General features: G+C 48.8%; 1 protein-coding gene across 2 annotated transcripts in view; it reads right to left on the reverse strand.

Annotated features, from left to right (window-relative positions):
* Nucleotides 1–6,057: 6,057 nt before the first annotated feature.
* The window catches only part of SNX9 (sorting nexin 9), a 107,183-nt gene continuing 97,208 nt past the window's right edge, over nt 6,058–16,032 (reverse strand). For both annotated transcript variants that reach the window (XM_047769848.1, XM_047769847.1), the window contains 5 exons: nt 14,743–14,819; nt 13,029–13,118; nt 11,042–11,156; nt 8,866–8,957; nt 6,058–7,620 (listed from right to left, as the gene is read on the reverse strand). In XM_047769848.1, coding sequence (XP_047625804.1) covers nt 7,573–7,620; nt 8,866–8,957; nt 11,042–11,156; nt 13,029–13,118; nt 14,743–14,819 — 422 coding nt within the window. In that variant the 3' untranslated portion in view covers nt 6,058–7,572. The remainder of the gene's footprint in view (nt 7,621–8,865; nt 8,958–11,041; nt 11,157–13,028; nt 13,119–14,742; nt 14,820–16,032) is intronic.

The following is a 16,032-nucleotide window of genomic DNA, read 5'->3' on the forward strand; positions in this document are numbered from 1 at the left end:
CAGTGAAGGAAAGATCTTTCTTTTTTTTTTCTCCCTTTCTTGGCTGCCCAGAGGCATATGGAATTCCTGGGCCGGGGATCAGATCTATCTGAGCAGCAGCTGTGACCTATGCTGTAGCTGCAGGAATGCCAGGTCCTTAACCCACTGTGCAGGGCCAGGGGTTGAACCGTTGTCTCAGGGCTGCAGAGATGCCACCCATCCTGTTGCGCCACAGTGGGAACTCCCAAGAGAGGAGATCTTAAAATGTCTCATTTCACACACACGAAATTCTAACTATGTGAGGTGATGGATGTGTTCACTAACCTTACTGTGGTACTTATTTTATTTTTTATTAATTTTTTTGGCTTTTGACTTTTTAGGGCCGCACCTGTGGCATGTGGAAGTTCCCAGGCTCAGGGTATAATCAGAGGTGTAGCTGCGGGCCTACACCACAGCCACAGCAACGTCAGATCTGAGCCTCATCTGCGACCTACACCACAGCTCACAGCAACGCCGGATCCTTAACCCACTGAGCAAGGCCAGGGATCGAACCCGGAACCTCCTGGTCCCTAGTCAGATTCGTTTCCATTGCGCCACGACGGGAACTCCGACGTTGCACATCTTAAACTCACACAAAGTTCTGTGTCAAGTACAGCTCAATAAAGCTGGGGAAAAAAACCTTTCTGCTTTGCTGCAACTCCAGTTTGTTTCCCTGGTTCTTTCACACTGTTTGCTGGGGGAATGTGAAAGAGTTTTCCTTATCCTTTTATGGTCTATGCTAGTGTGTATATGTTTTGGTAGCTTTATTCATTTTCTGATTATTTTTAAAAAATGTTTTCTTGGGAGTTCCTGCCGTGGCTTCAGTAGAAACGAATCCAACTAGCAACCATGAGGTTGGGGGTTTGATCCCTGGCCTCGCTCAGTGGGTTAACGATCTGGTGTTGCCGTAGGTCACAGACGCAGCTCGGATCCTGCGTTGCTGTGGCTCTGGTATAGGCCAGTGTCTACAGCTCCGATTATACCCCTAGCCTGGGAACCTCCACATGCCATGGGTGTGGCCCTAAAGCAACAAAAGACAAAAAATAAAAATAATGTTTTCTTACAGAAGTAACTGCTGTGTCTGGGATTTTTTTTTTTTTTTTTTGTCCTTTTAGAGCCACACCTGCAGCATATGTAAGTTCCCAGGAAGGGGTTGAATTGGAGCTGTAGCTGCCAGCCTACACCACAGCTCATAGGGCAACTCTGGATCCTTAACCCACTGAGAGAGGCCAGGGATAGAACCTGATTCCTCATGGATACTAGTTGGGTTCATTACTTTAGAGCCACAATGGGAACTCCTGGGTCTGAGATTTTATTTTGTTCTATTTAGCAAGTACATTTGTCTGTATGTTCCACAGACACCACAGGAAAATGAGACTCCTGAGTCTGGGAAAAGGGGTAACTCGATTACACCCCTACCTGCCCGTGGCCCCCTGCCCTCCCCCTGCTCTTGAAAGTCCATCAGGGGCAACCAGGGGGCCCCCGAGGGGTGCCTGCTCATGCAGTGGTTTCTATGACAGGCAAGGAACCCAGAGCCTGGGAAACCCGCATTTTCTAGCAAACAGTAAGCTCGCCTGCTCTTCTTCCCTGAAGACCTTACCCCATCCACCAAGGACGGTTGCTGCAGAGTCCTGAGAACGAGCCTGGATAATTTTTATTTACTTCTGTGAGGACTCTGCATTCATGGCACAGTCGGCAAATCCAGCTAGAGTCAAGAGACCCTTGGGAAAGGAATTCAAATTCTCTTTACTTTCTCGGAGAATAGGATTTTAAATCAAAGAGGCTGAAAAAATTAAACACACACAAGAAAAAGTACCTTCCTCATTAGTGTTACCAGTTGCATTCAGTAACGACTCAGCCATAAAAGCAGTTGCTTGAGTGCTTTTACTACTTTAAATAATAGACATTACCAGTTTGGATTCCCAGCCTTCAGACAGGACCTGCTGAGTCCCTCCACTGAGGCTGTGGACCAGGAGTGTGGGGAAGGGCAGTGTCACGGGCCCCCTCTTCCCACCTCCGCTCGGCCTCCAAAGAGGGAGCCCGGGGCATCCCCGCTCCCGGCGCTTAAGAGCCCCCCGGCCTGTGCGGGCCTGTGTCTTCACCGGGGAGTGTCTTACCCTGGTCCAGACTTGGTGTGTACTTCTTTCTTCTGCTTAAGCACCAGGTCAATCTCACTGCTTATTTGTTCTCGGCGAGGAGGGTTGGGGTCTCGTGCTGCAGGAGAAGGGTGGCTACAGACCATCTCCCACGGGCCGTGGGGCTCACTCACTGAAGCTGATCTTGCCCCACCTCTGTTCCATCCAATACCTGTGTGCGTTGTCTTTCTCGATGCGCCCACACCTGCCCACCCTGGACTTCCTGGACCTGCTACCTCTGGGGATGGGCAACCGGTGTCACATGCTTAAGTAGACTGGACTTTTCCTCCACCTGCCTTCACCTCTTTGATCTAGATCCTTTTCTAGTATTTTTACATTGTCAAGGTTCTTTTTTTTTTTTTATCTTTTGTCCTTTTTAGGGCTGTACCCGCAGCACATGGAAGTTCCCAGGCTAGGGGTCCAATTGGAGCTACAGCTGCTGGCCTGCACCACAGCCACAGCAACATCAGATCTGAGCCGCATCTGTGACCTATGCCACAGCTCACGGCAACACTGGATCCTTAACCCACTGAGCGAGGCCAGGGATCGAACCCACAACCTCATGGTTCCTAGTCGGATTCATTTCTGCTGCGTCATGACGGGAACACCAAGATTCTTAAAAATGATAAATTGTTCTATAACGAAAGCTCTTCTGTGGTAGCTAAAGGCTGATATAAATAGTTAAAAATCAGACTATCCCCATGTAGGTCTGACTCCACAGAGAGGGACGTATACATCAGTCACTACATTTTCATCAGCTGAGGGAGAATCTTCCAAATACCAACATCCAGTGGATGCATTTTCACTTCCTTTCAAGCTCCCTTTACGGTTCCTGGCTCCCTGTTATCTAACATTATTTCGATGCTCTCATGTCATCTCCTTTTCTTAGACTCCTTTTTCGTTTTCCTGGCCTCCTTCCTCAGACCGAGTGAATCAGGATAAATGGGAGGTGGACACTGTGTGGTTAATTTATGTCAACTTGACCAGGTCACCCGAGCCCAAATATTCTGAGTGGGCCCCAGAATACAAGGCTCCTCACAGGTCAGGTTGCCATGTGACCTGCTCTGCTGCCCAGGTCATGTGATCCAGCAGATCCAGCGATGCCTGAAGCATCACTGGCAGAAAAGGCTGCTGTCTGGAGCCTCTGGCAGATGAATCTCAGTGCAGCCCCTTAGGGCTTTCCAGCAAAGCCCTGCCATCCTCCCCAGACAGCTACTCCCCCTTCAGAAACAGCTCTTGGCCTGCTACTGGGCCTGAGGACAGACTGAAGGCTTAACCAGGGGCCAGCAAGTCACCGTGTGACCTCAGCTGCCCACTAGGACCTCGGTGTTCCCTGACCCATCAGCCACAACATTGGGGGTGCACAGTAACACACTGTCATCAAATGAAACCTATATGGTACATATGTGATCCAGCCCAAGCAGGTCATGAAAATCCAAGTTACACAAGGAAGTGGCCCAAATGCCATGGTCCCCACTCCCACTAAGCTGCCTTCTCCTCGCAGACACACCTACTGCCTCAGGGGAGCTCCTATGATAAACTGAAGAGGAAGGAAGGAAGCCTGGGCCTGGCTCACAGAGGGTTCTGCCTGGTATGCAGACACTGCCCCCAAGCGGTCAGAGGCAGCCCCACAGCCCCTCCCTGGACACCCTGAAGGACAAGGCCATCGAAATCCTCCCAGAGGGCGGAGCCTGGACCAGTGCACCTGGCTGCTCACTTTCCTTGCAAGCAGAAACGGCCTGACCTTGATTACTTACCAATTCCTTTAAAACATTCTTTTAATTAAAAAAATTTTTTTAGGGCTGCACGCACAGCATATGGAGGTTCCCAGGCTAGGGGTGGAACTGGAGCTGCAGCTGCCAGCCTACAGCACAGCCACAGCAACACAGGATCCGAGCTGCATCTGCGACCTACACCACAGCTCGCAGCAACGCTGGATCCCTGACCCACTGAATGAGGCCAGGGATCGAACCAGCATTCTCATGGATATGAGTCAGATTTGGTTCCTCTGGGGCCACAACTCCCTAAAAAAATTTTGTGACTGAATTACAGTGGATTTAAAATGTGTTAATTTCAGGTAGCACAGTGATTCATTTGCACATATATACACATGTACGTGTGTACACACACACGTCCTCAGATTCTTGTCTATTCTTTTCCATTAGAGGTTATTACAGGCTCTTGAGTTTAGTGCCCTATGCAGTACAATAGGCCCTGGCTGTTTGTTTTATGGAGGGTCATATATTCTAATTTACCCCTCCTCCCTCTTTCCTTTCTGGTAACCATGAGTTTGTGGGGTTTTCTGTAATTTTTTTTCTCTTTTTAGGGCCATATCCACAGCATATGCAAGTTCCCAGGCTAGGGGTTGAACTGGAGCCACAGCTGCCAGCCTACATCACAGCCACAGCAACATGGGATCCAAGCCGTGTATGCGACCCACACCACAGCTCACAGCAACGCCAGATCTTTACGCCACTGAGCGAGGCCAGGGATGGAACCCAAACCTCGTGGGTGCTAGTCAGGTTTGTTATCACTGAGCCACACCGGGAACTCCAAGTTTGTTTTTTGTGTCTGTTTTGTAAGTAAATTCATTTCTATCATTTTTTTAGACTACTCACATAAATGACATCATGTACTCCTTGTCTTCCTCTGTCTGCCTTCACAGCAGTCAGGGTGATAATCTCCATACTGTTCTCCGTAGAGGCTGCATCAGTTGACACTGCCACCTCGGGTGACGAACAAAATATCAATTCCTGTCCCTCTGCTGGTCTATAGGTATTCATTCTAAAGACAGAAACGCTCCCACCTGAAGGCACAGCAATGATTCCACTGAACTGGAAGCTGGCACGGCCACCCAGCCACTTTGGCTCTTGTGTCCTGGAATCAAGAGCAAAGAAGGGAGCTGCTGTGCTGGCTGGTGAGGCTGCTGCTGCCCAAGGGGAGAGTGGACCCCACTCCACCCTGGGGGAAAGGTCAGGGGAGCACGTCTAAGGAGATGCTTAGGGCATCTCTTCAGGTCCCAGCCCCTGAGACTAAGCTCAACAGAAACCACAACCCACTTCAGGCGGGAATATGTACAGTATGGGGCCTCTTGAAAAACTAAACAGTCACCACATGACCAGCAATCCCACTCCTGCGCATGTATCCAGAGAAAACTGACATGAAAAGACACGTGCACCTGGATGTTCACAGCAGCACTATTCACGACAGCCAAGACACGGAAGCCACCTAATGTCCACCCCCAGAGGGGTGGGTAAAGGTGTGACACACACACGCAGGAATATTACTCAGCCATGAAAGAGAGTGAAATAATGCCCCCTGCAGCAACAGGAATACAAACGGCCCAGTCTCTTCAGGAGAGAAGGTCTGGGTCATCCCTCCAGGGAAAGAACCACAACCGTCGGGCACTTGCCGAAGGCCAAGCGACCGTGGAAGGGGTCGTGGAGTAAGGTGGGTACAAACACCAGCCGTGACGTGACACACAGAAACGAGCACTCTGTCGTGAATATTTCCTTATTATGTTCAGCATGTGTATGTATGAAGCAAATACCTTTGTCTTTCCCCTTATTCTCTTACCTGTCATGTAAGGTTTTTACAGCACAGAACTGTTACAGGGTATCCAGAAGAGTAAGATCACTTGAGGCATGAAGACACACGCTCAGCCTGTAGGTCTGTAGGTCGTCTCTCTAGAGACCCTAACACGCTGGGCGTCGGTCTGTTTCCTCACAGCTCTTCAGGTGACTGGGACATGATTCCAGGATTGATAAGGAATTAGAATTATTAATTCATGTCAGGAGAAGTAAGTATTGGGGAAAAACTCACTACCTGGACTCTTTTCAGCAGCTGGCAACAAGAAACAACCATTCCCTCCTCCCCCCAAAAATCACACAAAAACACCAGCAAGTGTCTTGAAAAAGTGCTTGAGAATTTACTGTACAGTTTTTTTTTAACAATTTATTTATATATGTTGGCTTCTACATGCTCTTACATTTGTGTAAAACATTTATACATATTCTTTACAATTTGTACATATATTAAATGGCTGTATCATAAACACTGCTCTATGAGTTTTTATAAAAGAAAAATCAAGTGGGGAAAATTACTTATAAAACAGGAACAAAGACCCGTGATACTGAAGAACAAGACGTTCTCATTTGCTTTCCACTTCTACTTAGGTTTTGGTTTCACTTTTTTTGTGCTGGCCCAAAATTGCCATTTTCTAGAATATAACCATTCGGTCAGAAAAGTGAAAGCGGGGGGGGGGACGACGACGACGATGCAGTAAGGCCGCTGTGGAGGACGGGGCGTCCTCGGGAGGCGCGTGTCTGTGAGGTTTGCTTTGTGCCCCTTGGCGACGTCCTAGCGGTGGGGACGAGGGTCTGCCGCGTGGGACACAGTCGGGCGCCGACTCTGCGCTCCTTCTCCGACGCCAGGCTGGGGGCTGCTGCGCGCAGGGCAGGCCGGCAGCCTCCGCATCCGCCCCTCGACGCGCCTCCTGCTGGGGACGGGCGGCTCCTCTAACCCGCGCCTTGCTCTTCAGGCAAAGGCCGGCTCCTCGACAGTCACGAGCAAGCGCAAATCACCAACGGTGCTTTCCCCGCACTCCTCACCACGACTCGGCCACAGCGCCAAGACGAAAGCGAGTGGGGGGCAGTGGCCCCGAGGAGCAGGCTTCCAGCACGCAGGTCAAAGGCCGCTCCTGCCTTGGGAGCAGGGGCTCCCTGCAGGGAGTCTTCCAGCGCCCAGCACACCCTGCCCGGGCGCAGGCTGAGGCCCTTGAGAAACTCTGCGGGGTGGGAGGCGGGCAGTGGGCCGGGGATCTGATCCTGAGCTCCTGCCCAGCCAGGTCCTCTGAAGGGACATGTGCGGCCCACCCACTGGGACTTGGGGTGCCGGGCCCCAAGAGCCCCTCTGCTTCCTCCCTCCTGAGTCATAAATATGTCAGTGAAAGGCATGTGGGTTTTCCTAAATAGACAGGAATCCCAAAGGGCTAGAAAGAGTTATAAAAATATACAAACATATATTTTTTATTCTGCATATTTCATATTTTTAAGAAAGCAATTAGTAATCTGACATTGGGTAAGGACTAGAAGATCATGGGTGATTCATAAATTAAAATTTTATGTAAAATATCAGTGAGGGAAATCCCTAATTTTCCCTTCAAAATTCTGCTGACTTTAAGTACTTTCCAAAAATAGACAACTTCCACCGGCTTAGGCGATGGATGTGGAAGGAACAAAAGAAGAATATCCCTAAATAACTGATGCATTTAGGCTGGTTTACAAAGTAAATGCCATTTTTTCAACTGTTTCTTTTTGGTTTTCTTTTGTTTTTTGGATGAGGGAAAAAAGAATTACATTGCATTGCCCCAAGTCAGGAAGAAGCACTTTGGCGGCGTGTCTTCACGTGCCGTCCGCGCCTACATCACCGGGAAGCGGCCGAGGGCCTGCCTCAGCTTTTCCGCGATCTGGCGAGAAACACAACTGTGTCATTCCGGCTGTGACGTCAGCGACTCTCCTATTTCCATCTCTTATAAGTTAAACATTAGCAAAATTCCAATATTTTAACTGGTCTGGGCCCCCAGACCCTTCCAGCACCAGGCAGTGCAGAGACCCCCTCAACCCGGGGGGCGGGCTGCTGGCGGGGGCTCCCGGGTGGCAGGAAGGCCACTCCTTCCCGTGGCAGGCGACGGCCCTGGCCTCTCCCGGAGCAGCATCTGCAGCCCCTCCGCCTGCCCTCAGGGAGCTGGGGGACTGGGTCTCTGCGCTGGGCCCACTCCGCAGCCTTCCCGGGCATCTGTGCAGTCCTGAGCCTCGGGGGACCAGCAGCCCCCGACCAGGCTCCACCCCTGCCCCACAGCATGGAGACAGGTCGCACCCTCACCTTGTCCCCGAGACCAGCTGTTTCCAGCCACAACCGACAATGTGCACGGAGCAGGTCAGTGCGGCTCCCTGCTGAGGACGGGCGGTGAGCACCCAGAGACGACACAGGCGAGGGCCTATGTCTGGGGCTTGCCCAACTCTGTCCCTGAACACACAGGAGATGATACCACGGAAAGAGTGGGAAACTGCGGAAGCCGCTCGGCAGCCAGCACGTGGTCGATGGTAAAGCCACTGAACCCGTCTTGGGGTCCACGTTCCCATTTACACGCTACACACTCTGGCAAACGACAAACCGCTCTGCGGAGGCCATGTGTTTCCACTTTCATTGCCGGTTCCCGTATGAAACTAAGGTCTCCCTCTCCCTCTCCTTTTAGTTCTCTTTCTGCAGTTCCTTTGGTTCAACCGCAAAGACCCCACTCTCCAACAAAGCCGGCCTGTGCCGCCTGAGCGGTGCCAGGCTCCTTCCCCAGCTGGGAGCCTGTGGGCGGCAGGGTGACCTCATCTCATTCACAGTGTTCCTGAGCGCGGGGCGGGGGGACGGGACCACACAATAAGGGCTTCTTGGGGCCACACATCCAGCATCTAATACCCTTTCTTGTTAAAAAAACAAACAAACCCAAACATACCCTTTTTTAACCCAGTGTTGTTCAAAAGGAGAAGGCAGAGGTGATGAAGAGAGATTAGGAACCCCCCCTGCTGACTATTTAGCCTCCTTTGCTTTATTACTTGACTTCCCAGAGTCAAAGCAAGAGAGCAGGGATCCTGCTTCTCCCCCCCCTCCCCCCGCCACCCCATGTAGGCAGAGGCCTGGCGGCGGCTTGGCAACTCACCGTCTCGTAGAACTGCACCTGCTGCTCCAGGTACAGGCGGATGACACTGTTGTAGTCATAGATCCGGTTACTGTGGAAGTGATTCATCTCGGCTACAACCAAAGCAAGACAGCGATCAGCTCCCACCACCCCGTGGGACCGCCCTGTGTCTCTGCCCTGTTCTGACGGATCATCAACTGGGTTTAATCAGGTTGGCCTGTGGCATTTCCAGAAAAAATGTTATAAAGAGGCTAGATGAACAATGGGAATAGCTAATGGCAAACGACTTTCCAGGAGGTGGGTTATTAGTGCTGATTTGCATGTGAAATCCTCTAAAGCCCAACACAGATCGTCACCCCAAGAGCGACCACTGTTTGAGCAGGAAACCAGCTCAGTCCTGCCGTCTACACAGGACTGCAGTGCAGAAGGTGCAGAGTCTGTTTACAGGGACCTACTGAGGCTCCCGCTGGGCCCTGCCACATCCCGTTGCCCAGAGGCCGTCCAGGTGGCTTTATCAGGTGCCTTTGAAAGGCTGGGCAGAGGAGGGAGCCACACAGGAGGCCCTCCTTCGGAGTGGAGCTTCATGCCGCTGAGAAGCAGGGCTGCTGGAACTCAGCCTCTCACCAGGCAGGGGTCGGACGCCCCCCTCATCTTTGCAGAATACATGGATTCAGGAGATGAGGCCCTTCTCAAAATCCGCCTCTCAGCAGGCGCCCCCCCCCCCACTCCCAGTTGCCACTGGAGACCCCAGAGAGGCCCCAACAGTGCTCCACCCACTTTCCCCTTATTCTCTGCGCCTACAAAGCCAATGGCTGGCATAAATTCCTACAAAAAGCTCATTGTTTGGAGTTTTACGTTGTTATCTGAAGTTGTACAAAGCTTCTCATTTATCTGTTTGGATGACCTCAAGCACAAGTTCAAAACCAACTTCCCCATTTAAAACCCTTCAAAGCCCAAAGCTTCAATCAGGCGTCCCGGTCCGCCCCGGATCGCCCGAGTCGCCCTAGTCCTGGCAAAATCTTTCACCTTCTTCTCTTCTCCCACTACTTCCCTGGTCCTGACGGCTGTCCCTTGGAAAAGCCCCCACACAGCACCTCATCTTCTCTGGGCCCTCAAAAGCTCAGATGGCAGGAGCCAGGTCTCTGGTTGAGGGGGCTGATGTCAACCCCCGGTTTGCACCCCCCCCCACACCCCGCAAACCTTCTCCCTTGAGCAGTGTTTTTGGTTTTTCCATCAGCACCTTTTAATTGTCTTCTTAATGCCTACAGTAACTCTAGACTCTTGGCCTTCAAGGCCCCCCCACAATGACCAGAATCCCACCCCCACCCCCAACAACCTGCAAGTGTGTTTATTTCCAAAGGCCAATCATCCAATCTGGGGCCGTTGTCTGTGTGCATGTTTTGTGCCCTCTAGAAACAGCCGACCCCTCCTCCTCTGCCATGTATGTTGTAGCCACAGGACAACTCTGTTCATTGTCCCTGTCTGCCGGAAAACACTAAAAAAACCTGTCTTCTTTTTACTAACAGTCAAACTGTGCCCAAAATGCTATGTCCAAACTCCCTTCACATTCTATGACATCGGGGCCTGGAGGTTACGTGCTGCTCAAAGCTGAACTCTGGATCTAACACAGTGTTAGGATGGGGCTGCTGTTGAAGGTCATAAAAGGAATCTCCAAGTTCTCTGAGGTTTAATCGAGGTACAGGTTTTTGTTTTTGTTTTTTTTAGGGACAAACCCCTGGCATAGGAAGTTCCCAGGCTAGGGGTTGAATCGGAGATAGAGCCACTGGCCTACCCCACAGCCACAGCAACTTGGGATCTGAGCCATGTCTGCGACCTGCCTCACAGCTCATGGCAACGCCGGATCCTTAACCCACCGAGCAAGGCCAGGGATCAAACCTGCGTCCTCATGGAAACTAGTCAGATTCGTCTCCACTGAGCCACAACGGGAACTCCCAGGGTAAAGTCTAATCAAGCTGTCATTCACGGTTATGTCAGGTAAATGTGTGAAAAAGTAAATAAATACTAAAGCTTTTCATTAACACTGAGATCCTGCAAACAAGAGGTTTATGAAGATATTTTAAATCAGTTCTAATTAGTTTCACTGCTGTTCACATCTGAATTTCTCTCCAGCAAGGAAAACAGAAAACTTGCTAGGGAAAAAAATCTCCACTAGCTGCGCATGGACCTCTTGTCTTACCTTGCAATGCATAAGACATCGTGCCAACGCGTTTCACCATGTTCTGTTTGTCCTGTGGGGTGATCTTACTAGTTGCAACCAGCTTATCACTTTCTTTCACTTTTTCTATTGCTCCCTGTGAAATATAAAATTAGTGGCATTAATAAAACCTATCTAAAAGAATTAGTCATTAGTTTAAAATATAACAAAGCTACCATATTCTATAATTGACTTGTTACTAAATAGGAAAATGCTCCCACAAAATAAAAACAGAAGGAAAGCATGTAACTTCCTCTAAGTCACTCGGGAACAAAAAGGCTGCTATTCTCTCAAAATATAACTAAGGTAAAATCTCTAATTTTATGCCAAAACAAAGCAGAAAACTAACTAGCACTCTAATTCTGTAATATTTACAAGCCATTGCCATGATAAGAGCAGCACATAAGAGGAGAACAGGCACTAGGTTTAGGATGTCATTTTTTTTTTTTTTGGCTGCATTCCCAGCATATGGAAGTTCCCTGGCCAGGGACTGAATCCAACCTGCATTTTCAACCTAAACCACAGCTGTGGCAATACCAGATCCTTAACCCACTGTGCCAGCCTGGGGATTGAGTCACCAATGCCACAGAGACTGTGCCCCAGTGGGAACTCCCTGGGACATCATCGGAGACAGTCTAGCACACGTGCACAGGCACTGTGTCTATCACGGAGTATTTCATAGGCTGGTGCTTAAGTGCACTGACCCTAAGCTTCACTGTGATTTTGGTAAGAAGCCTGAACTAATCTAAAATCAACGCTTAGATGGAAACAGCTGTGAAAGTTGCCGACACGTCCACGGCCGCAGCATGACAAGGCGCAGCCACCGAGGCGGCCTGGATAGAAGACCTTGAAGCTCACGCCCAAGTCAGGCTGCCCGCCAGAGCTCCAACCGCAGACCCGAGCTCACTGTTCTGAATCTTTCAATAACTGAGATTTTAATGATTTTATCCACCTGGTTTTCCTGGGATATAACTGACAAACACCGCTCTTGTGAGTTTAAGGTGCACAGCAGAGCGAATGTGACATGTATTTGCATGTGTATCACGGAGCAGAGTGACTACTACGGCAAAAGCATGTTCACATCTATCCCCTGAGACTCACAGGCGTTCTTCTCTCATGATGAGAATTTTTAAGACCTACTCTCCCAGCAATTCCAATTCTCAGCAAGAAAGCAAAATCACTGTCTTGAAGAGACAGCTGCCCTCCCATGGCCACTGCAGCAGGAGTCACAACAGCCAGGCCAGGGAAACACGTGCGTGTCCATGCTGTGCCAGTGCGTAAAAAAGAGTCCTGAGTTTTATGCCAAGTTCTCTGAAGCTGCACAAAGCTTATTTCCCTCTGCTCCCCCTGCACCATGCCTCCACCATAAAGCTGGATGTTAGACTGCCCCCAAGCCAGGGTTATGAGGGTGGGAGACCGGCTTTGTAGGGATTCTCTCAATAAATCCAAGTATGTCACACCATCCTAGAGTACAATAGCCGATAAAATGCCCACGGGTCTGAGGCCATACAGATTTTGAAAGGAGAGAAAAATAAACCAGAGTCAAAATCTGAGGACACCTCAAACCAATCTTTTATTTAGTTTTAAAAAAACCCCTTGTGATGGGAACTATAGTTCCCTTCTTATGAATAGAAACATAGAAAATCAGTATTGACCATTTAAATTTTTTTTTTTGTCTTTTCTAGGGCCGAGCCCTAGGAAGTTCCCAGGCTAGGGGTCTAATCAGAGCTGTAGCCGCCAGCCTACACCACAGCCATAGCAACTCGGGATCCGAGCCCTGTCTGTGACCGACACCACAGCTCACGGCAACGCCGGATCCTTAACGGTTAACCCCTGAGCAAGGCCAGGGATCGAACCCGCAACCTCATGATTCTTAGTTGGATTCATTAACCACGGAGCCATGACGGGAACTCCAACCGCTTTAATTTAAATTAGGAACGTCGTCCGTGAACCTCAGGGATCGCGTTACCTTGTGAGTGCCGATGATGTCAGGGAAGCAGCCGAGGAACCCTTTATACTCATGGTTACATTCCATCAGGAAGTGGAGGTCTTTCTTGGGCTGTAACAAGACGCAGACTGGTTATTCCTGACAGAGGAATTGGGGCAAACAAGGACCCCTGCCCTGTCTGAGGACTGTACCAGCCAAATCCACCAGGCACTACGTTACACGACAGAGTGTCCAGCACTCAGCCTTGTTTCCCTATAAAATCATCCCCAAGACTTCTGTATTCTCATCATCAGTTGTGAAGAAAACAGTAAAATAATTTTTAGGTTGGTTGGCAAAATCAGATATTTTTGAGGTGGCCCAAAATACCACACTGTGAGGAAAAAAATTAGTTCATACTGTATGTTTACATATAAGCAACTAACGTGTTATAGTTTAATGTCTAAATTTCAGCAAGAATAAACATTAAAAATCTGATAATCACAAGTGGCAACTTTAAAATTTTTCCATTTTTCTGGATTATCTTTTTTGGATTATCATTTTTAACAGTTATGGTGTGTATGCAATTTTCAACATTCATCTTTAACAAGTATCGGGAGGGTAGTTTATGGCCACTTGAACGTACACGCACACAAACGTACTTCAAGAAGTCATCTGAAAAAGGTTTTTAAATTTAGGAATTTGAGACAGCTTAGATGGTTATTCCCCTTCAGGAAACTTCATTTGTTATCTATAAACGTAACTGAAATTCGGCTTCTAAGGACTCCAGTAAAATCCACGTGGCTGTAACAAAACCTGCTCTGTGCTGGGAACAGGACCGGGTGCTCTCCCTTTATCAGCTGTCGGGTCCTGAGGTCCTTGCGAGGTCGGGGCTACCACGGCCATTTACCAGACCAGGAAACCAAGGCTCACGGATACGCGAGGGTCCAAACGGGGGCATGAGCGAAGCCTCTTCCTGTGCGTTCTAGCCCCCTGGTGGCTAAAAATGGACCCAAACCTTCGACACTGGAAGGTACTTGCATTCCTTTGATGACTTTTTTATCCATCACTTTAACTTAGCCTAAGAAATACTATTATCAGATGTAATTAACAAAGATACACAGGGATAAAAGACAATAGCCATTTGAAAAGTCTGTCTTACAACAGGTTTTATTTTATTTATTTTTGCTTTTTAGGGCCTCATCGGTGACATATGGGGGTTCCCAAGCTAGGGGTCCAATCGGAGCTGCAGCTGCCAGCCTACGCCACAGCAACTCGGGATCTGAGCCCCACCTGCGAGCTACGCCACAGCTCACGGCAGCGCCAGAGCCTTAACCCACTGAGCAAGGTCAGGGATAGAACCCGTGTCCTCATGGATACTAGTTGGGTTCGCTACTGCTGAGCCACGGCAGGAACTCCTACAACAGGTTTTAAATTAGGTATATGGATTGGGTAGCATGAAAATCTTTTTTAAAAAAGTTTTATTGAAGTACATTTAATTTACAAGCCTGTTATAATTTCTTTGGTACAGCAAAGTGGCCCAGTCATGCATACACACACATATCCATTCTCCCTCAGATTCTTTTCCCACTAGATGATCACAGAACACTGGCCAAGTTCTCTGTGCTGTGCAGCAGGTCCCCGTTGGCCAATCTTTCTATGTCCCTCAGTGCGCATGTGCCAGTCCCCAACCCCAGCCCATCCCGCCCACCCTGGGTGGCACAAAATCTTCGTCGGAATTGTATGGTTCCATGAATACCTGCTCTGCCACTAGACTGGCAATTTCTTCGTAGGTCTTTCCTGCTTCTGTTATTGCATCATTGAGATCTGTTTCACCTGAAAATCATCAGAGGCATGTGAGTGGTTGTAATTTATGTTTCATTTATTTATTTAAAAATTTTATTATAGAAAACTTTAAACTTATAAAAAGTACAGAACAGTAGTGAGTCCTCGGCTACCCATCATCTGACGTCCCAATTAACAGCCCATCTGTTAGCTGACCCCCAACTCTCCCTTCACTGGTCATATAACATTTTGTCCATACATTTCACCTCAAAGACAAAGGTTCTGCAGATAGAAAGGACAATACCAATCTCACACCTAAGACAAGACAGCTGGTCCTGATTGAAGCTGTCCAGCTAGTGTGCAGCTGCCTCGTGTCTCCAAACAAGCTGGCTGCTTGAATCAGGATTCAAAGAGGGCCCACGGGGCACAGAGCTGACGTGTTCCCTGTATCTGAGGGTCCTTTCCCCCCATCCTTCCTTTTTTTCCCTGCACTCTTCTTTCTGGGAGGTGCTGAGGAAATCGGGTCATTTGTCTTGGTATGGCGTCTGTTGTGCCGCCCGAGTCTCTGGGGTGATGACGGCCCTCTGTCCCCTGTGTCATCTGGATCTCTTATTATAACAGGTTTGCAAAATGGTGCTATTCCACTTCTATCACTGCTTCATTAGCTAAAATACTTCTATACAGAGAAACTTCCTTTATCAACGTTTGGGTTACCCTGAGGTATCGGAACAGGAAGAGCAGGTTAAATACTTCTTTCTCTTTACAGTTTGCAGAATAACAAGTTGATCCTCTTCCAGTCTCCAAAGGTAACTGAGGTTAACTTTTTTTTAGAAAAGTGTCCTTGCAAGTCTGGATTTAAACATATTTGATATGCTTCAACCCACAATAATTTCTGTTTCCATTAGTGCTTCAATCTTCTCTGCATCGGACGGTGGAAGGCTCTTCAGATTGGCATCTGAGTTCTTTTGCTAGGAACTCTGCTTCATTTCAGGAGGACGTAAAGTTTAGAAATAGCCATGTGAGTGGTGCTGGGGGTGCTTCTTGCTATTGGACTAGAAAATTGTTTCCAGGCCTTTTCAGTGAACAGTGCAAGGCAAATTGTCTTTTTTAAAAAAAGAGGAAAATACAATAAACTCATTGATGTTTTGGAAAAACATTTAGGATTTTAGTGTTTTTCTTAATATATTTAAAGAATAAAAAAAATTTTTTTGGGCCCCGCCCATGGCATGCAGAAGTTCCTGGGCCAGGGAGCAAATCAAGCAGT

This window comes from Phacochoerus africanus, chromosome 2 (assembly GCF_016906955.1).
Source record: "Phacochoerus africanus isolate WHEZ1 chromosome 2, ROS_Pafr_v1, whole genome shotgun sequence".
Taxonomy (NCBI): domain Eukaryota; kingdom Metazoa; phylum Chordata; class Mammalia; order Artiodactyla; family Suidae; genus Phacochoerus; species Phacochoerus africanus.